This window comes from Cryptotermes secundus, unplaced genomic scaffold (assembly GCF_002891405.2).
Source record: "Cryptotermes secundus unplaced genomic scaffold, Csec_1.0 scaffold333, whole genome shotgun sequence".
NCBI lineage: Eukaryota > Metazoa > Arthropoda > Insecta > Blattodea > Kalotermitidae > Cryptotermes > Cryptotermes secundus.
Window position 1 is genome coordinate 473,572 of NW_019742965.1, and position 22,634 is coordinate 496,205.

The 22,634-nt window shown below is 43.9% G+C and overlaps 1 protein-coding gene across 2 annotated transcripts in view; it reads right to left on the minus strand.

Annotated features, from left to right (window-relative positions):
• LOC111873461 (TNF receptor-associated factor 4) overlaps positions 1–22,634 on the minus strand; it is a 62,729-nt gene that overhangs the window by 19,736 nt on the left and 20,359 nt on the right. Inside the window, exons 1-2 of one of the 2 annotated variants that reach the window (XM_023868199.2) lie at positions 20,853–21,225; positions 19,312–20,623 (exon numbers count right to left, since the gene is read on the minus strand). The exons of the other annotated variant lie outside the window; for it this stretch is intronic. Coding sequence (XP_023723967.1) covers positions 19,312–19,458 — 147 coding nt within the window. The 5' untranslated portion in view covers positions 19,459–20,623; positions 20,853–21,225. Of the gene's footprint in view, positions 1–19,311; positions 20,624–20,852; positions 21,226–22,634 lie in introns of those variants that run through there. 2 annotated transcript variants of the gene reach the window in all.

Consider the following 22,634-nt stretch of genomic DNA (forward strand, 5'->3'; position numbering starts at 1 on the left):
CTGATGGTACATTATCGGTAGGGTATAGAGACTGGTAGAATATCATAGAGGGAAGCACAATGGACCAATACTGGTCTAAGTGCATGGGGAAACCCACCCTCTGCAATAAATAACTAACTAACTAACTAAACCTTTACTTCATGACATAAGACGTTCGGCGCCACAGTTTTAATTCCTCCCTCCAAAATTACCAAAATGTCCACCGTGTAAAGTCAGTTTTTACGTTTTAATTCCAAGAGAGCCGTGAATAGGAATACCGAAAAAAATTCTCGTTATACTGTGGTTACTGATTACAAAGACGTCTGCGAAATGCAAATTTAAAAAAAATATATATTCGAATGCAGCGGCTAAAAGAGACTGTAAAGGTGGTCACAGAGTTTGGTGGACGAGTGATCAGCCCGGCGCAAGGCCGCTACCTACACACAGAACAACGCAGAATAAACGCACACACCGACATCCATGCCTTGAGTGGGACTCGAACCCACGATCCCAGTGTTCGAATGAGCGAAGACGGTTCATGCCTCAGACCGCGCGGCCACTGTGATTGGCTGGTGCAGAACTCGTACTACAGGAATTCTCTCTCTCGTCGCATTAGTAACAATAATGCAGGGCCGCGCCACAGCTCAAGCGGTTAGTCGCTGGCTTCCCACCGCGGCGGCCCGGGTTCGATCCCAGGTCTGGTCAAGTGGGATTTGTGGTGGACAAAGTGGCGCTGGGGCACGTTTTCTCCGAGTACTTCGGTTTCCCTTGCCAATCTTCATTCCACCAATTGCTCCACAATCACCCTCACCTATCATCTGGAGCTGGTACAATAGGCCAGAAGTGGCCGCAATACAAGGAACTTAGTCCACCCCACTAGCAATTAAAAAAAAGTTCAATCATGCAGAACAAGAAGTTTTTGTTTGGGACGTCCTTGTCTCAATAAACAGACTAAAGACAACGCAAAATGTTAAGTTCTTCATGACACAAAATAAAACAATCAACAAACCCCTAATAATATGAGGGCCCCAAGAGCATCTGAGATGAGGTTCGCTGATCTTATGTATACAGGGAAGTTAACTGAATTTTGTTCCTTTGATTTCGTCAAAGTATATTACTGACTGTGCTTGTGAGGATTTAGCGAACACATTTACTTAAGGCTCCGCTGAAAGAGTTGCAAACAATTATAGCACTTTTCAAGAATTATAGGCTGCCCCATGAAGACCGACATCACGGGAACAAAAGCTGTGAACCGTAAGGACTGTTTCAGTGCGCTTTCTTCCGGGCTTCACGGGCCGAACCCTGTTCAGACAGCCGCTCTCAGGCGAGGTGGAGGGGAAACTTCCTGTCCAGCAGTCGCCTGAAGCAAGAGGAGAAGCAATGGGCTGCCACTGACATGCAATGGCCCGATCGAGGTATTTGCTGACCGTCATCCGTATTAGCATGATGGGCCATTCCACATTCAAGCCCGTACGCGCCGTTCACGGTCAAACTAACACCATTTAATGTTCATTTTCTTCCTATTCTTCTGTTTACATTTCTGTCCTATCCTACTGCTCCCTTTGTTGCAAGAGTTGTCTCTTCTCCACGGTGCCCAGATCAGCTGAGGCCCACCCAGCCTTCTATACAAAGTGTAAGGAGCTCTCTTTCCGAGGGTAAAGCGGCAGGGCCGTGAAGCTCACCACTCACCTCTATCTAGTGCCGAGGTCCACTTCCCCATGTGTCTTCATGGTGTAGTGCTTAATTAAGCACAAGGGCAACTTTACCGCAAAGCTTTTCATCTGTCTACGTCTCCTCTTCCGTTTCCTGTTGTTGCTTGGTTCTAACGTCCGTTGAGAGGATCTTCTCTCAAGTTTCCCTGTGCCTACGTACCCACTATGCCACGAAGGCGTACAGTGTGGTGTAGGTAAAGCTCCGCACATTCTTAATCTTGACACTGACGGCGATAAGAGATCTCTTCACGCTCGGCAGCGGGGGAAGAGCTCCCGGAGATTGAGTGGGCCCCACAGCAGGTCGGGACATGGTGGTGAGGAAGAAATTTGAAACCGGTTGTGAATTGAACCCTGGTCTTCCAGCCCGTAGCCAGTTACTTTAAAATCAGGGCTTCTCCAATATTTATTTTGATAATCACTTTCCTTATGTTCGATTAATATGTTATTTGTTCTTATTCTGATACCGGTAGGCTTCATTTCGACGTTTATAATGTCTACCAATTCATTCTGCAAACGCTATCTTGCAGTTCGACTCTCCCTATTAAATATTGCAGATATCGTTTCACATTTTGCTGCTTAATCTTTACGTGTTCGTGGCCAAACTTCACTTTCGAAACGAAAAGTCAAGTTGGCCACAATATAACGAAGTTTTCGTATAATTTATTCTGAAAAAAAAACATTCCTATAATTATATCCTCTGTTACATGTGCACATCACAAGTTTGTGAGATCAGTTACGACCGAAACACTGGAAGTTTCTGAGTGACGCATTACCTCGCATCTTTCTCAACCGTACCATTAGCATTTGTTTTCGGTCTAATTTCTGAGAAGCCAAAATTTATGCCTGAATATTTCCCCTACTACTTCCATAAGTAGAGACACGAACACTCATTTCAAAGTGTAACTGTCATGTATCATTCTGACACAAGTACGAATAGTAACAAGACTAACTGGTGCTCAATACGGCAGCACGAACTTGGACTTACGATCGACAAGCACGTATAACAGGGAAGCTCGCTTCATGATATCTGTCCAAAGATTTATTGGGGCGATATTGGAGTGTACTGACCTGTCGACTTAGCCACGAGTCCGAACGAGCGCAGTGTGAGTTAATGTGAGCAGCGTGTCCGTCCCCCTTGATCGGCTGGAAGATTTGAGTCAGACCTTCAGGCAACCTCCCACTACTTCCTTAGATATTCGCTACATAGGCCTTAAAACCCGTTTATATGTAAATATAAATAAATGTATCTTCTATATAAATACAAATGTAAATGTTCCTTTGAGTTTTACCTAAGATCTCCGAAACTTCTTCACCGATCGCTTCGAAATTTTGACACAACGTTGCATTCGAACACGCGCGTTTCTGTGTGCCTATTATGTAGATGTCACACCCGTGACAGGTAAAAACCTGCCACATGTTCCGAATCCAGCAGTCGTTTCAATTGTAACGCTAGAACAGTTAGCGTATACTTCCATGGGAACGCAATAACAGTTTGCCGTTGCTAGCATTTCCTAAGCAACGGACGAAACTAACTCTTCGATAAGGTATTCCCTATCCCGTCCGAGCGCTGGCTATATGTATAAGAGAGTTTAGCTCCGGCGACTGTTCAGTATCACGAGTGTCTCGAGTATCACGAGGTCACAAGTATCACAAGAGATTATATATTTCATATATTGTATATTTCATATAAAACTCTATATACATATATATGTAACGAAGAGTATGTATTTAATTGTTCTTCGTACGTTTCCACACATTTGCTTCTACGTATTTCCACGAAATATGGTATGACGGTAGAGAACCTCACTGGGGAGGTTTTAAACACCTGAACCCCTTCCACCCCATTTTCTTTATTCGCTCAAATATCCCCTCAACATTTCGGAAATCCTAGAAGGGCAGTTTCTTCCTTATTGCTCCAGAACTATTTGTCTTAGCAAATTTGGCTTTTCTGCGTTGGATAGCGTTTAGAAGACAAAATAAAAAAGTAAGATCAACATAGAGGAGAGGGCCAAGCTACAGCACTAATGCGAATCATGACCACAAAACACAAACTCCGTGGTTTTAGTCCGCAAGCGAACTATACCGACCGAGCGACCGCCGTTTGTCGGCGAAGTTAGTGCCAACTTCAGCGGATAGAGGGCGTCGCGTGGTCAGCGTAACGAATCTCCACGGCCATTAATTTCGCTTTTCTAGACCGGAGCCGCTATTTTCTTTAAATAGCTGTTCAATTATCCTCGTGAGGCTGAGTGGACCCCGTTCCAGACCCACTACTTCTCAGAAAATCTGGTAGCGCCGGGAATCGAACCCGGACCTCCGAACCTGTAGCCAGGAACTCTTGACCACTAGACCACAGAGACGGTCGAATCATGGCCACTTGCTTCACAATTTGCCAACCTTCGCTCCGTCAAAGGCTCGGCATAAAATTTGATGGTCGTCTTTTATGACCTGTGTGCCATCTGCAGGAAACCAGAAAACTTGTTGAAGCCTGAGCAGTAGCTGTAGAATGAACCCACGCTGACTTCCCATCCGGTTGGAGAGATAACCTCCATGTGCGCGCTTCCTCTCGGGTCACACTCGCCACGATATCTGTGCCGACATAAACACGTCCTAGGCTCTGATAGCTGTTTTCTTTGTCAACGTAGCTCAGCGCTATAGGCTCAGTAGCGACAAGAATGCATTTAACTCGCAACTTACCTGGTAGTTGCAGACGTTCAGTTCTTAGACCGCTCGAACACGAGGGCAATGTGTTTGAATCCCGCGCCGGTCATGAATATTACATAAAAAGTTAAAGCTATCCCTATAACAGGCCGTGGATGCCCATAGGGTTCAGAGGTCGAGGCTCTCACATTTTCTGGACAATCGGCTCACAGATGGCGGTGAGGCTGTCAGCCTTACGCGCCGCCCTTTACCCCCCCACCACCACCAGGAAGATTCCCGGTACTCATTTCTGTTAGAGGCTGGGTCGACTCCATGGCCATAGTGTGACTGGAAGGATTGGGTAAATTAAAAAAAAAAATCGACCTCATCGGGACTCGAACCCGCGGCCTTTCGACTTGTAGTATAGTGCATCAACAAACTACGCTACTGCGTGCTCCATGAATATTACATACTCAGTGTTTTTCTCTGCTGTCCTGCGTAAGTAGAGGTCATCCGACGCAAGTACCCCCCCCCTGCTCCTCATAGGACACATTAAATTAAATAGAAATCTCTGCACCCTTAACAAGAGATTCAAATATAGCAAGACCGTTGGACAGATGGGCGAGAGAAAGAGAGAGCTTGCAGGACTGATCTTGTCCGCTGTCAGTTCACTCACTCGCTACCTGCTCGGCCTCGTTTTCAGTTTTTGTTTCTGTGCACCAACGGCCACAGCTCTTCCTGAATGCAAGGTAGTCAGTCTATTTTATATTAAATTGCCTACGACACGAATAAATTGGCACCTTTCATGAGTTAACTACGTGGTTATTTACGTCGAGATATCTCGAACATCCTTCCTATGTTCGTATTATCCGCACAAGATATTTCGCAAAGTACAAGTGTAGGAAAGCGAATATTGTAACAAAGAAAGAAAATATGGACAGGAGATGAAATGCTAATCTTGCGCGCTTCTGTCGTAACACCATAAAATGCGAAGAAACAGCAGGAAGGGTAAGGGGGGGGGTGATGAGATTGTGGAAACGAATGCTATGTTGTACAGATCCCCCACCCTTTAGCACATCAGACAGAACCCTACTAAAGGAGAAATATGTCATATCACAACTGCATCCCAGTGATTATCGCACAACAAACATGACTTCTGATGACAGCATTACATGACGCAATACGGTTGGAAGGTGCGGAGAACATGGGCAGGGCCTTTCCGCGATCTCGCATGCAGAAGGATCTTAACAGCCGTAGAAATTTATTTTATTGCTTCGTACTACAACGAAAACTGCTTATGACGAATTACATGGAATCTGGACTNAGGCCTTTCCGCGATCTCGCATGAAGAAGGGTCTTATTATTCGTACTTAACAGCCGTAGAAATTTATTTTATTGTTTCGTACTACAACGAAAACTGCTTATGACGAATTACATGGAATCTGGACTTTTTTATAGTTTCACGCATGTTTCTGTGTAACACAGACTTATTTGCAGAAAAAGAGTATTGCACAGTAATGCTCCTTGCACATTAACTCGCACAATCCATGTCATTAGCTTAAAGAGGCACTGCGCTGTTGCTGAAGACACATTCAGTTTAATTTTATCGTTTTCTTTCTTTATTTATTTGTCCCTTCTTTGCGTCTTTCTTTTTCTTTACTTTATACGCTCTCCTAATTTCTTCCTTGCTATTTGGATGAACGAATACAAGAGAACGGGAGGCGGGACATGCAGCACGCATTTGACAGACAAAAATGTATGCAAAACCCGGATCGGAAAACAGAAGGGACACAGGCATAGGTGAGGGGATATTATGGAAATCAACGTTAAAGAATCGGAACAATAGACTGTGGACTGGATACAACTGGCTCAGGATAAAGTCGATTAGTGGCATCCAACCAGCTGAGCAACTATCAGATAATCAAAGACTCTGCTCCATATAATTATTCTGTTTGTTCTTTTTCTCGATTACTTTCTCCAGCAGTCCATTAAAACATTTTGCACATATGCCCATTCTGTCGAGGTTCAGGCTACGTAAGACAGGTATATTCCTCCAACATATTTCAAGGTTATCCGAGAGCCTAGCGGAAATCTTACGGCCGGTCCGGCGGGAGGGATACGCGCTACTTGAACAAACTTGCAAGGCACGCGTTCGGATTTCGGCTGTCCCCGACAGGCCAAGAGCCTATGTACACTGTAATTTCCCTCCAGTATCATCCAAACAAACAACTGAAGAGCTACCGTGAAGCATGTGTATTTGTTATGTACCTGCCGACCATAAGACCAAGCCCCTGCTACTGTATTAAACATTCAGTCAGTCCTCACGTGAGAGTTAAGATGAGTGTTCATGTACGATTCACATTTGAAATTAAGAAAAGATTCCGGCACGCATTTCAGGATGTTATAATTTGGAATAATAAAAAACTATACAAAATACAATCGCATATAGACAGACAGGGTCGTTGCAGGGCAGAAAAAAGAAACTAGATGAAATCGTTGCTGGGCCTGAACATTCTCTGCCCAGGTCGTCCACGTTCGAGGCCAGGATTTGCCTTCTGAGATTAAATAACGTGAATCTTAACTGGCATTAATCCAGGTCTGATAGGGAAATGAGCATCCAGACGACCACAACTGAAGAATGACACATGTATGTGGTTCGCCTATATTTGTTAAGTCATTTTTGCGAAGGACGAAGCTATTTTACTTTCACTCCGAAACCCAGAGGGAGCAGGTTGAGGGCCATAAGTCTCGTCACTGTGCAAAATTCTATATGTCGCTAAGGTATGAGGGCGGCGTGTGGCTCAGCCTTATGTTGGCAGTTGCTGACAAGATGGTTGAGCCCCGAGCTATATCCCGCTTGTCAGGCAACCAGTGTAATTCATGCGAGTCCTTGGCGGAAAACGAGTGTTGCGAAGCCAGCCGACAAATTGCCCCGAATTACATTCGAATTTTGACTTGACGCCGACGAAAGATTGTAAATATGCCTGTAGCACGTCATCGCGTCATTCTATTCTGTTAGAACCTTTCTCTTCGAATCAGTCATTGAGTACAACTTTAGAAATTCTCGTAAGTTTAACTTAAAATCACACTATTACATTCAGTATCCTACAGCAAACCAAAGTTAACATCTACCTGACGAGTCATCGACGACTTGGGGCAAGTGCAATGGTGTGTTTACCGTCATTAAAGTACTTACAGTTACCTTAATATATAAGGACTGCCTCTGTGGTTTAGTGGTCAGCGTTCGTGGCTACAGATCCAGAGATCCGGGTTCGATTACCGGGGCTACCAGATTTTTTCGGAGAAGTGGTTGGTCTGGAACGGGGTCCACTCAGCTTCGTGATGATAACGGAGGAGATATTTCAAGAAAATAGCGGCACCGGTCTAGAAAACCGAAATGAAAGGCCGTGGGGATTCGTTGCGCTGACCACGAGACACCCTCTATCCGCAAAAAGTTGGCACTAAAACTTCGCCGACAAGCGGCGGTCGCTCAGTATAGTTCGCTTGCGGGCTGAAACCAGGGAGTTTTTTTAAATCTTGAATGCATTGTGTGACTTAATTTGTCATTCTGTCGCTATCCACAATACCCCATCCTCTAGCTAAACCTATGGCCTGTATTCACATGAGATTAGTTTCATGCTATCTACCGAACCCACCAAACTAGTCAGTTTCACCTTGTGGCGCCCAGGTTGCGTGGTACGAGTGGAGCGAACTGCTGTGGTCCAGGTCTGCAACAGTTTAAACTGGTCAACAACACGAAAATAATATGCCGGGCGGATGCAATTCCCACCGAAAATCACTTCGACGCTTTGCAGAGGAGACCAGGTTTAGAGTTAAGTCTCAGATTTGCTCTGTTCCGAAAAGGGACTTCAACGCGGGAACATAACATGTTACCAAGGTGCAAGGAATGCCTGCACAACACCAGGGACAATTTCTGGTAACCACAGTGAGCTAGGTGGGTTTTATTTGTGATCTGTTGGTCAATGGCCTCGTTGATCCCGCTGCATGTCTGAACACGCGCGTAAAAAACTTACTCTAGTAGCATGTATTCCTCCAGCCGGACCGGCCGAAATATTTGCGGCAGGCTCTCAAATAACCTCCCTGTGCAATATGGGAACAGGGAACAAATATTCAAGCACACTATTTTCAGCGAATTCTCATTTTTTGTGTGTTTATGTCCATGTTGAAATGTTTTAGTTTATTGCAGAAATTTTGCATTGGTATTTGCTCTATATTCTCAGGGCCAGAGAAATCCAGAATCCGTTTCAGAAAGGTGACAATGCGCAAGTATGAATACAATATTCAATCGATTCCTCCCCCCCCCCCCTTCTTCACAAACTGCCTTAATTCGTAATTCCTCTCATTAGGTTCCAAAAGAGAGGTGGGTCTTTCCTCTATTTAGAAACACTAGGTCTACAGGCCCGAATAACAAAGTACTGTGATGAAAATCATGTAACAAAATGCCATTTCACTACTTCTTCGGTGCGTGTACTTTACTTGCTTAAACGTGTCAGAAATTTGCTTTGTCGATGCCTGCACCGAGAAAAACAGAGAAGCCGATTCGAATCCCGTCTCGGAAATTAATGTCTTTGTGCATTCTATACACTGCCTGCCATCCTAACGTCAGCATTTCTCATATATTTTAAAGAGTAGTAAGCACTGCCTCATCCATGAGGCCACATGAGTCCAGCCCACACACTCAGTCCTATTTCTTTAAGATCAATTTTAATATTATACTATCATCTATGCCCAAGTCTTCCACGTTACATCGCCCCTAAGATTTTGGCGGCCAACATTTTATACGCATTTTTCATTTGTCATGCGTGCTACACGGTACAAAGTGTGGAGCTCCTCAATAAACAGTTTTCTCCGCATCTATTCCTTCTTTTCTCTTAGGTCCAAATATTCTCATCACCTCTTCCTCATACACCCCCAACCTGTGTTCATCTCATGTACACAGAAATATCATAGGCCACTATTATCATTCTGAGGCGCAGAAGCGACGATAAGAAAATGTAATCTCAATAACAAGCATTTCTTGACGGCATCGTGAACTAGGGTACATAAAGAAAATAAGAAACAATAAGTGTATGTTGTGAAAATCGATGAGTTGTTACATAATTTCTGTTGGCTTGCATGAACATTTGCATCAAGAGCGTGTGCATCGTGTGTTCATCTAAAGGCTGGGTTCCCGCTGGGGCTTGTCGAGATGTTATACAACAGCAGTTTGAAAGTGCAGGTTTACGAGGCTCGGCGTCCCACACCCGATTGCATTCACTCTTCATGCTCAAAGGTCAACCGCCTACATCAGCAACGAAATTTCAGACAGTAACCCCGAGAAGTACGCATAACACGTTAAAAATACATTCTCTCTAGTCTTTGAAGAACTTCCCCGAGTAGTTCCAGCAGCAGACAAGTTCTTCGTTGTAACAGAACCCAAAACGCTCACCACATAGCTGACCCTTGGATGGCACCACACTCAGCATCAATTGAATTCAAATTTACCATTAAAGGGCACATCTGGATAAAGTCCCCAATAACTTGTAATTAAAACTCACTACAGAAGCTCACCACGAGCCGAGATAGCGTAGTCCAGTGGTTCTCAGCCTCTGTGAGACCGCGGCCCGGTATATTTTTTTTATAAGACGACGGTCTGGTATGATTGACGCCGCGGCCCGGCGGTTGAGAAACATTGGCGTAGTCGGTATAGCGACTGGCTACGGGCTGGACGACAGAGGGGTTGGAGTTCGGGTCCTGGTAAGGTCAAGAATTTTCACTTCTCCAAGTCGTCCAGACCGGCTCTGAGGTCCAACCTCCTATCCAGTCGGTACCAGGAGCTCTTTCCCCGGGTGATAAAGCGGCCGGGGCATGAAGCTGACCACTCACTCCAAGCTAGTGCCGAGGTCAAGAAAATGTGGATCTATACATCCACTCCCCCACATGTCTTCATGTGCTTAATTAGTTAAGCACAGGGATAATTTTACCTTCTTACCTTACAGAAACTCAACCTTACCTGGTGTTCTGAACGGCTTCAAACTAATTCAAGTTCACCACAGAAACTGTCTTCTAATGGTGCAATATCCCAAACTTCACTTCAATTAACACTTTTACAATCCAGCTATATCCCTACTAAGTATGACTTTGGTAATATATCACGCGCTACTTCAGTAGCATCTACTGATGTTATCAGTCGGCCACGTTATGCACAAATTGCACTGCACATCACTCCATCTTTCATGAAGCGAGGAATTTCTTGACTACCTGAACGGCTATAGTTTTAGAAATGCGAACTCCGCTCCATGCGGTTGCTTACTCACAGAACTGCCGTGCCACAGGTCGGAAGGTTACTAGTCAGTTTCTCACCACGGAGACATGGGTTTAATCCCAGAACAATCTACGTGGGACTCCTGGAAGAAGTGGTGATGGACACACGTCTTTCCCCGAGTACTTCGGTTTTCCTCCGCAAATTATTTCACCAAAGCTCCACACTCAAGTCTTCTGGAGCGGGGACAGTAAGCCCGCGTGAGGCCGCAGTACTAAGGGACTCAGCGACTTCCTGCCGCAGGAGTAAAATAGAATAGCAAGTTCACTATCAGAGAGAGATTAACTGCCGTGGTATTCTGAACTCCACGTCTGCCAGGTGTGAACTAGCATGTGAAAGCACAAACGGCTTCGTAAGTAAGATCATTATTGCTTTCGGATCAACACCTGATTCTTGCCACTACTGACAATAACCATTTTCGGATTTTTAACTAAAACACGAAAGAACTGTTCAGTTGGTGAAGAATACGCATTCACCATAACTTCACCGAAGCAAAGAATTACAGCAACTACAAGACATGAAACTGCCAGGCTACTTGGAATGCTTGGCCGGAAACTGGGCACTTGGAGGTCGCGCCGTGTATGCTTGACTGCGGGAGCGTGGAAGTGAGCTGGCTCTAAGGACCATGAGCGGTCATCATTCCAGCAGGTCTGAAGAACACCTCATTCCAACACACGATACTTATCTTGGTTCTAATTTTGAGGTTGTGCTGTATCGAAAAATAAATCTGGCACTCCAAACTCATTGTTTTTTTTTGTATATACGTGTAGCATTCCAGTATACATTTTGGTACCCCTTTGTCATTTTGAACGTTCAACCAATTCCTGTTTATTCAACATCCTCTACTCCTAATGAATATATTTAATGTGTTACATTGCACTGGTTAATGATTTGATTTGCGTGGGCAGTCCTGAAGGCGCAACTTCGTGTCGTCCTCGTACACCGTTGGTGTGCTTTGTTGTTATTATTTTATAGACGTCAGTTCTACTACACGTTTCGACCTTTTATGGTCATCTCAGATAGAGGGCTTTACGTAACTGCATCACTGTACTGCCCTTTAAATTCCTGACTCTAAAAGGAGGGCATGTGTTGTGTTTGAGGTTAATATTCTGTAAGCCGTGGTACTGTGGGGCACGCGGTAGCGTGGTTGGTTGAGACACTATGCTACAAGCGGGAAGGTCGCGGGTTCGAGCCCCTATGGGGTGTATTTCTTCAATTTACCTAATCCTTCTAGAAGCACTATGGCCCTGGGATCGACTCAGCCTCTTAACAGGAATCTTCCTGGGGATAAAGGGCGGCCGAAGCGTAAGGCTGACAACCTTACCGCCATCTATAAGCCGACTGTCTAGAGAAAATGTGGGAGCCTCGATGTCTCACAACCCTATGGGCCTTCATGGTCTCTTACAGGGATATCTTTACCTTACCTTTATGCCGTGGTACTGTGTGGTTTCCGTGGATGGTTACTTTTATATACTAAATTATTGAAGTTGCTTTCAAGTTTTCTTTGATATCTTTGTTGTATTTTGTCCTTCTTATGTAAATTACCCTTTCATTCCATTCCACTGAATTACATCTGAATCCACCATCTTCTTTCTTCTTTTGGGAGAATAGTGACTTGCTAAAACAAACAGTGTTGTACTTTATGTTTTTCTCTGCTATACCTTTTGGGGATACAAACACACGCAGGTACAGGCACTAGATAGCTTACTTATAACGTATCTGTAAAGTTGTGGTGCTGTTCTTCAAGCTTGTAATTTTGTTATCAGTTCCGGCCATAAACGCGAATGAAGAGCGAAATGAAAGAGAAATTCCGAAACGTTTTATGTAAGCCCCATCGGTCGATTTGCCATTTTATTTTTTCATTTGGCGTACAGCCCCAATTTGGGCCTTGGTCTACCTCTATGAAACTCTCCGTTTCGCTTCAGTTTACTAGATATTAGACATTCGGTAGGACCCCTCGGGATGGTGATCGTTGCAAGGTCTCTAGCTGTACAAAAACACAGAAAGACAAACACCAAACATCCATGCCCTGAGTGGGATTCGAACCCACGATCCCGGCCTCCGGGGGAGCGAAGACAGTGCATGCCTTAGACCGCTCGGCTACCGTGACCGGCCAATTTACCCATATCCAGTCGGCATTTCGATTCTTGTCACAACAGGCTCAGGATATCTTAAATCAGCCTGAAATGAACCACGTCACTAATTCTTCATTTCAGAGAATCCTTTCCGTCGATTTTGGGTCTCTGCACCACTTACGTAACACAATATCACAAGTAAAAGCAGGGGAGTAAGGTCCGGAGGTCCAGGCAATCTTCTCTCCCGACCCACGAACGATCTCCGGACGTATTTGACTTCACATGTCACCACAAACAGAAGATAATAATGCAATTTCAACCGGTCCCTAATCACTGATTCGTATGGACAGTGGCTTAGGAGTGGGAGTTCAGCATTGGTCATTACGATTTCCGATAGAATTCTACTTGAATGAATGGATGTATGAGGGGTGGGCCTCCTCGGCCCTTGCACCGCGACCTAAAATGGTCTATTGTGCTTTAGAATTTTACTTACGGGACTGTACAAAATAATTGCTATTGATGTGAAAATCGAGTAAACGGGCCATCTGCAACCAGAGGCAATGCTGAGTCTGTAACTCCGAAAGTTTTCACGCGGGTGTTGCAAGAATAAGCACACTGGCGTGGCGTGTACAGAGTGACAAACGGGTCTCACAGCGAAATAACACTCCATGGAAACTGTGACCTCCTTTGTTTTTTATTCCATTCTCATATCCAGCATTAATGGCTTCAAAACAGCCACACTTACACACACATGTATATCTATATACATACACCCTTATCCATTTAATGTTTTATTTGTATTTGTCTGATTCATGAAAATAATTACACAAAGTTATCAACTTCTTTGTCCCTTTCATATCGCCAGATGTTCCATAGCATTCTGAATACCGGGGCTATAAAACGAACCTCTGGAATGTCAAGGTCTCCCTCAACACAAAATGAACAAAAAATATTGTGTTCCGGAGGTCCCCGCTTCGAATCGTGATTGGGTTCTGCTAAACTGGCTGAAGATTTGTTGATTATCATAGTCCTTCCATGAAAATGCTGGACAAGTGGTTCCACTGTGCAGGGTATTTCCTGTATACGAGTAATTGATAATAATTACCGTGGTACAGGCCAATGATCCCAAACACAAACCAGTCCACCCCGGTCTACATTTTCATATCTTATTTCTCTCAGATCCGTTTTAATATTATCCTCCACCTATTTATGCCTAAGTTTCCCATGTGGTCACTTCCCTTGAAGTTTTTCGACAATTCAGTTTGCGTATGCAACTTCCCCCGTGTAGGGCCCACTTCCCGCCTCATCCATTGTCCTTGAGTTAAACGCCCTCATATTTAGTCCATGTCATCCAGACCGCACCTGGGGCCCACTCAGCCTCCAATCCAATGGGTACCGGGGACTCTTTTCCTGGGAGTAAAGCGGCCGGAGCGTGAAGCTGACCACTTACCTCAAATTAGTGCAGAGGTCAAGAAAACGTGGGTCTATACACCCACTCCCCCATACGTCTTCATGGCGCTGTGTTTAATTAGTTAAGCAAAGGAATAACTCTACCTTTACCTTACCTTACCATAATATTTTAGTGCCTTAAAATAGGCAATGGCCACTTCCTTCCGGTTTTTCATTCAAAATATGTCTGCCATTTCATGCGACTCTGCTTAACAATAGCAGTTGACAGATAATCGTTAAATAACTGAATAACTTACAATGTCACCGACACCGCGTTCAGCCTGTATGGCTGGATGCAGCATCCAACGTCCTTTCCTGCGAGCCCTTGCAAGGTCGCAGCTTATGCCTGCAGCATGTAACGGCCGTAGCAGCCATATGGCCTTATACAGTATTATACCTTCTCAATGCAAGGAATGTGACTGGAAGCATTAAGCCTCAGGCATCAAATTTAGAAGAGCTTAAGCCTCGGAAAATAAGTACGAATTACAGTAAAACCTTCTTGTAACGTAACACAAAAGCACCTGCTTCTTTATTTAGACGAGTTTCTTTTTAATACAGGTAGTTACGGAGTCACAGAAACATTGCAATTAAACCGACACCGCAAATATGGCCCAGATCTCTAGTTCGAAATTCATGATATATATGTAAAACTATTTCCATTTTTTCTTTATTTATTACGGGGACACGCGGTAGCATAGTTGGTTGAGGCACTATGCTACAAGCCGGAATGTCGCGGGTTCGAGTCCCGATGAGGTGATTTTTTTCAATTAAGTAATCCTTCCAGCCGAATTATGGCCATGGGGTCGACTTAGTTAACAGAAATGAGTACCATGAATCTTCCTGGGGGTTAAATGGAGGCCAGCGCGTAAGCCTGACAACCTTACTGCCATCTGTGAGCGGAGTGTCAAGAGAAGATATGGGAGCTTCAACGTCTCATAACCCTATGGGCCCTTCGCGGCCTGTTACAGGGATAGCTTTACCTTACCTTTGCTTATTACTCTCCGAACAATTTGATTCAGCGGTAACACTCTTTATTAAGTTGCATTCGGACGGTACCCGGTTCGAATCTCCAACAGAGTACCAACAATCCTGAGGTTTAAGTGATTCTTTACTTCCCTCCACGTGAATGCCTATATAACACCCTAAATTAGGCCACACTTCCCTCCTTCCACATTCTTGTCAATTCTGTATTCACTACCATCTAATCGTTCGATACAGTTCGAGATACTGACATTCTTCATAACATAACTACAAATGAATAAAAAGAATACTGAGAACAGATTAATATAAAAGTTGTAGATCTCGAACTCACTATACGATGACCGTTCTTGAAAAAAATGATTAAAGTTCAATTTGAGATCCATGCAAATAAATCTGCTGTTATAATACGGCCAATATTTTACAGTGACTACAGACGGGGATTGGGTTGGTATTCGAATTTACTGAACACTTACAGAACGCAACTATAAATAACTATGACAGTCTCACAGAGTTACATACTCCTAAGATCACTGTAACTACAGCACACATAAAGTCTTCCCAGTTTGCTATGTCTTCACCAGTCGTTGCCGGGAGACGGATCCCAACAATGTCCTTTGCTTCCGTGCTCACGTTCTTACAGGCTGGCGACTGTCTCACAACTAACTCATTGCTCCAACTGTCGACTCTCAACTGATTTACTCTAACTGTCCTGCTTATAACATCTCGGCAGGAACAGCACAGAAACCACCGTTCCTGTTTCCAATTGCTGCCGTGCAAACACCCTTGTTTGCGAAGCCGTTACTCAGTAACGTCTGTTGTATAGCTCCTTCTTTGGCGGTCGTTGCCTAACAACGGGTCTACATGCCAAAATATTAAGCCGATACGAAACATAAACGAAATCTGCCCAGGAACTTTTAGTCTGGAACTCAATAACAAATTTCATTGAGGTCATGCCAGTACTTTCGGAGATGAAATATGGAGTCGGACTGACTTCCCCATTCTGCGTCCATTTTAAGAACTATGCATAAAAATTAACATTAATTTTGAATTTGCCTTTTATTCATCAATATGTTGGTCTAACTTTGTATTAAAAATGAGATAGTTTAACCCGGTGGCCCAAGTACAACTAACATTAAGAAGTTAGAAATATTCTGTGGCCATATAACTTAAAATATATTCCATTCTACATGTAAAAAAAGAACAGTTCGAATATTTCAGTTGGTATAGTGACTAGACTATGTCCTAGACGATCGAGGAGTTGGGGTTCGATTCCTGGTACGGATAAGAATTTGTCACTTCTTCATAGGGTCCAGACCCGCTGTGGGGCCCACCCAGCCTCCTACTCAATGGATACCGGGGGCTGTTTCCTCAGGGGTAAAGCGGCAGGGGCGTGAAACTAACAACTTGCCTCCATCTAGTGCCGAGGTCATGAATGGTGGAACTACATCTCCACTTCCACATCTTCATGGTGTGGTTCTTAATTAAGCCAAGGGATGACTTTATTTTTGATTATATGTAAAACAAATCCCGTTAAGAAGATTATTAATGTGGTTGCCTTAATTTACAGCAGATCATTAATGGGAACATGCTCACGGGACGTCCCTCCACAGTTGACCGAAGATGCTTTTCGTCCGCCAGTTTTTTGTGGTACTTGGTTTTTCAAGAAATCGAGGGTTTCAGCCGTACAGCACAGAATCGGAACATCCGAGTAAAAATAATCAATAAATCTACAGAAGATATGAAGAAAATTCCTTTCGATACTAGAAAAAGATCTCCAGCAACAAAAATACATCAATCATGAAAAACAGCTTGTGACCACATCCGCATAAGAAATTATTGTTGGCAGCTGCATTTGAAAATTACCGCTTTAACATGTGTTGCCAATGCAACTGTGTGGAAGTCTGACAACGCTGCGATCTCCGTACAAGCTTAATTTACTGAAAACAGTAGTTCGCTCCTATGTTCCGACAACATGGCAGCTCGCGTCTTGTGTAATATCGCCCTGCGTCACCAGGAAAGAGGAATCGCGCTTCGTAAACAAGTGAAACTTCACGAGATAGCATAAGTAGAAATCGACTTGTACGTTGTTTCTGCATTTCCGGCCTTCAGAGAAAACACCGCAGAATTGCTACACGACAGAACTAATGCGTTATTGCTGTCGTGCCACGCTTACACAAATCTACTTCTATGGAAGCCGCCCAAATTACACTCTCAAGCTATTGAACTTACCCTGATGACACTAAAATAATTATTTTAGATCCCCCCCAGTCTAAAAGAAAAACTAACCATTTGAATTCCCACCGCTGTGGCCCGGGTTCGACCCCGGGTCTGGTCAAGTGGGATTTGTGGTGGACAAAGTGGCGCTGGGGCAGGTTTTCTCCGAGTATTTCGGTTTCCCCTGCCAATCTTCATTCCACCAATTGCTCCACAATCACAATAGGTTAGAAGTGGCCGCAGTACAAGGGACTTAGTCCCACCCCACTAGAAAAAAAACTTTAAATAAACCGTTAGTAGATTCTGATTATTAATGTTTATTGTTCTGTGTGAAAAGTTATTGAAGAATTGAAGTTAAAACCGACGACTTCCAGAGGCGTTACTTACATATACATTAGCACGCAACCAATACTCTTCTAATAGCACCAGTTATGAATTCATACTGATATAATATTTATCAGTAGGAAAGCTAAACATGCAGGCCACGTAACGATCGTTTGGAATTGGACCGCGTAAACACAGCCCCGAACATCTGTCCCATTATTGTTCATACTCGCATGACTAATTGTAAATACTGTCCCCATACTCATTTAAACACTACGCCGCGAAGACGTACAGGGAAAGGGAAGTAGAGTTCCACAATTCTTAACCTCAGCACTGGATGGGAGTGGTCAGCTTCACGCCTCTGCCGCTTTACCCCCCACCCTCCGGTACAGATTGTATAGGAAGCTGGATGGAGCCCCAGTGCCGGTCTTGACGCTAGGGGGAACAGACAAACCCCGATTCCTCGGTAGTCCAGACCATAGCCTAGTCATTACACCGAGCTATAACGGCAGACTACTCAGCAAACGGCCTGCAAGCCTGCCTCTCTATCACTATGCATGTTTCGCATCCGGAACTACTACGCTGCCTTCAATGACTTTTTTTAGGGGGAGATAGCTCAGTCGGTATAGCGACTGGCTACTGGCTGCACGACCGAAGGTTCAGAGTTCGAATCCCGGCACGGTCAAGAATTATCTCTTCTCCGCCGTCGTCCAGACCGCATCTGGGATCCTCTCAACCTCATGTCCAATGGGTACCGGGGGCTATTTCCCCAGGGGTAAAGCGGCCGGGACGTGAAGCTGACCAAGTAGTACAGAGGTCAATAAAATGATCTATACATCCACTCCCCATAAACCTTCATGGAGTAGTGCTTAATTAGCTAAGCACAGGGACAACTTTACCTTACCTTACCTAAAAAAAACCCTGAGTGGCCAGTTGTCTTTTACTAGAAAAGTGCCTAGGACAGCCCGCATATCTAACTTCCAATGATGAGTTTTTAAGTTTTAAAAATCCTTCTCTTGGCTCCGTACTTTTTTTACATGTGTTATAAAATTAGCAAGTTATTAAGAGACGTGGCTGTTGTTTACTAACAAGTACCTAATCCTTGAAGTGAAATACGAGTAGATGAGAGTATTATATTGGTACGTAGAACTGGCAACTGCCTGAAAGCAAAACGTATAATTTCAACACAACAAAACCCATTTAAGAGGAATTAAACATTAAGCTGCCTTTATCGAAAATACTCTCCGATCAGGGACAATGGAGCGAAAATGTTTTCTGTTCATGTAACTATGTACCAGGCAGTTTTCTCTGAACTTCTGACTTTGCGCATTCCTGCCACATACGCAAAAAAAATATATATATACTAAACCGTCAATAAGAAACTGAAAGGATGTGTGTACTCAGCATCAATGTAGTATGCATTATGGATTCCTGTGCTGTGGTTTCGATCAGCATACATGCCTTATACTGCATATTGAGCAATGTTTATTACGTAGCAGTAAATACCTGTTTGAAACGGAAAGATTGAAGCTCCCTTTGGGCTTCACTTTCAACCGGTTTTACTGTACATGTTTTTCTGCCGGTTTCCGCGGAATACAGTTTGCATGCCATTACTTACGTCTGTCGTATTATTGGGGCCAGTAGATGCGCTGATGACGGGGCATTCGCTCTTTGGCGCCGTTACTTGGTGCTGCTGATGTTTTTGTGGGGAGATGCGAGCTGGGAAGCTCAGCGTCTTGGTCCACTGGGCCAGGCTACGAACCATTCTGGCACGATCCAACAGAAACCACAATCACAGAAGCTGCTAATATCTTGTCCGTGACAGTCCTGCCCGTCTCGTCTTCTGTTTGCGTTCCCCTTATTTCGTTGTGTACAAATCGGTCATATCTCTCTATCATGTTCCCTTCCCTATCGAATTCTTACTATTACCTACCATAGGATAGTATCCTATTCGCGAACCTCCCTACCCTATACTGGGAAGAACATCTGCTCAGTTGTACATCTTGTTTATATATCCTTCGCAACGCATGCCAGCCCCTCGTCTGGTAAAGCACCAGCTGCAGCAATATGGCAACAAAACGTCTCCTCTCTTTCAGCTTTTCGTTAAATCACAACGCAACTTCTACTTGTTGATGCACATTAATGTTCTTCTTACAGCTTCTGTTTCTAGTTTATCACAAATAGTTTCTTCATTTTATTGTTGCCACTTACACTAACATCATTCTCCTAGTATATTTTTCCACTTAGGAAGTCAATGTTACTAGTTAAACAACAATGCATTTCTTGTTACTTATCGTTACTGTTTACTATTATTTACTGTCAGGCTTCTGTTCACTGAGCCTGACTTGATAAAGAGCAATTATCGAAAGTTCGCCAAATATGGAAATTGCCTTTCCAGAGTATGACAACAACCAAGCAGCTAACAGGCATGAACCTGCATGGCTATTCCGGACATGTACGCACATGCACGGGCAACAGCCCACGTCGTTAACAAAAGAAATGTTACACACAATAGTAAACCGGATACTCAAGCAATACAAATGCAGTGGAGGGGAAGAGAGAAAGATGAGTCAGCCAATAGAGGCAGTTCGCTCATATAACCGGTGTGTATATGGATTTCCTAAAATTGTCCATAGAAACATGCAGGTAAAAGAATTTACCAGTTGGATGGCGATTTCAACTAGAATATTCTGTAATCAAAATCTTTGTTTCTCCGATATGGTTCTCATCATCAATTTTCTTGAAAAATAATTCTACACACGCGTCTAAAGAAATTTATTTGCGTCTGGGTAATTCTGGCCTTTCTCCGCTGATGCAATCTGCCCTCTAACTGACGCACCAACTACTTGTACGAGGAGAGTAAGAAACGTGTCTCCACATTATAGTAAGCGTGTTAATGAACGTCTGTTATTATACCTTGGTCTTGTATTCTGCAAAGATAAAACACCCGTTACTTATGAATAAAAACTGATTATGCAGCAATCTGTAGCCCTTTATAGGAGCGGTAACCATGTACCTATACCGTGGGCCGTAAATGATAATTAATTCAGTATTTAACTCAATCTCATTTGTATCACAAAATGAACAACCGTATTCTTAATCGTTTTTAAATTAATTAATAAACAAAGATGATGTGCTTTCTAAGAGCTTAAAACCAACACTTTAAATATTACGCAGATGAGCTGAATTATTTCGCCATATTTCACTGAGGAGAAGTCAATTTTTTCTTCAAGTTCACACGCGCCATGAAGAACATTAATGACGTGTGCCGTTGATGTCCCAAGTCCAAATGCTTCAATTTTTTTAAATCTCTCACACAATCGTCGGACACATGTTATCATACAACATCCGCGACAATGAGCAGCAACTCACGCACTCTTCACCGTGTCTCCGGTGGCACTGACTTCTCCTGCTCACTGCAGTCCTGCTTTTGGCCGCTCCTCTCGCTTCGACGTTACTCAATGAACGTTACACAAGGCGAGCAGCTGACCGCTGTCGTATCGGACCGACAGATGGCTCCGGAACCGGCCGGTGTTCTGTCTACCGCTCCTTTGTCTCTCGCTGCCCTGCAACATTTGTTCGCACACATGTGCGACAAACATCTGTTCTGCAGTATAACCTTTGTCTTTCCTTTCCTGAAGCACAAATGAGCTTCGCTTAGCACTCGTAGGTCGTTGCTAAAATCCGAGCGCTAAGCCGAACCCGTATTCCCATACGGTAAAGCTAAATGCAAACATACCCAAGAGCCGAGCATAATCCCCAGGAAACTTTTGGTCCATAGGCAAAATAGTTACTGTGGTTAATTACGCGCAAACTATGAGTAGGCATCTCAGTGAGTAACTGAACCACTCCATGAAGACTTGTGGGGTATTACTCTCGGGACTGCATGGGGTTGAGTGATTAGCTTCAAGCTCCAGCCACACCAGCCCCGGTACTCACTGCACAGGAGCCTGAGGGTGTGTGGTGTGGATGGATCACTGGGTAGGGTTTATGGTACCAGCTGGATACTGTCTTTCTATCCTTTATCCTTCCACGTTTTGAAGTTTAGGGATAAAGCTCAAAACTTGTGAGCAAGGAAGTATGGAAGAACCGGTTTCTAAGCCTAAACACCGCTGAATGCGTGATCTACGCCTCACAATACCGGCAACTTCTTCGACTAAGGAGCAATGCCAATAGTCTAATCAAATTTCTGCAGGCGTTTACGTTCGAAGTTTGTAGCGACGAATAAAATGTTTTACAGAAACACAAGCCAGGGACGTTATTGTAATTATCCGTCCACCTGCATGTAAGAAATTCATTCTGCGTGATTAATTTTGAGGCTTACTACTCAGACTCCTCAAACATGTCATTCAAGAATTGAGAAGAGCTCAACTGTATCCTCGGAAAGGGGTACGTGTTTTGAAATTCGGTCACTCTGATGGAAGTCTTCTGACTTTCCTCCTCAGTCAATCCCCCCAAGCCAAATGCCGGTCGACTAAGACTAACACTTCACTTCTACCATTCCGAATACAGCGTATCTAATGATTTCCAATTCTGCATAAAATATCAGTGTAACACATGAAAAAAGCAAATTAATTAATATGGTCAAAGAAGGTTTAATTAAGCAATGTAAAAGTGTAGGTGCCGATCACAGTGGCCGCGCGGTCTTGGCTAGCTCGAACACTGGGATCGTGGGTTCGAATTCCACTCAAGACATGAATGTCTGTATTGTGTGCGTTTATCTTGTGTTTGTGTTGTTCTGTGTGTAGGTAGTGGCCTTGCGACTGGCTGATTTCCCGTCCAAGGAGTCCTATCAACTGTGTATAGGATGGAGAAACGGAAAAAAAGCGGCCAAGGCCCAAAGGGCTGTAGAGCTATAATAATAATAATAATAATAATAATAATAATTCAATTCAATTCAATTCAATTCATGTTTATTTACGTGCAATAACTCAACAGCAC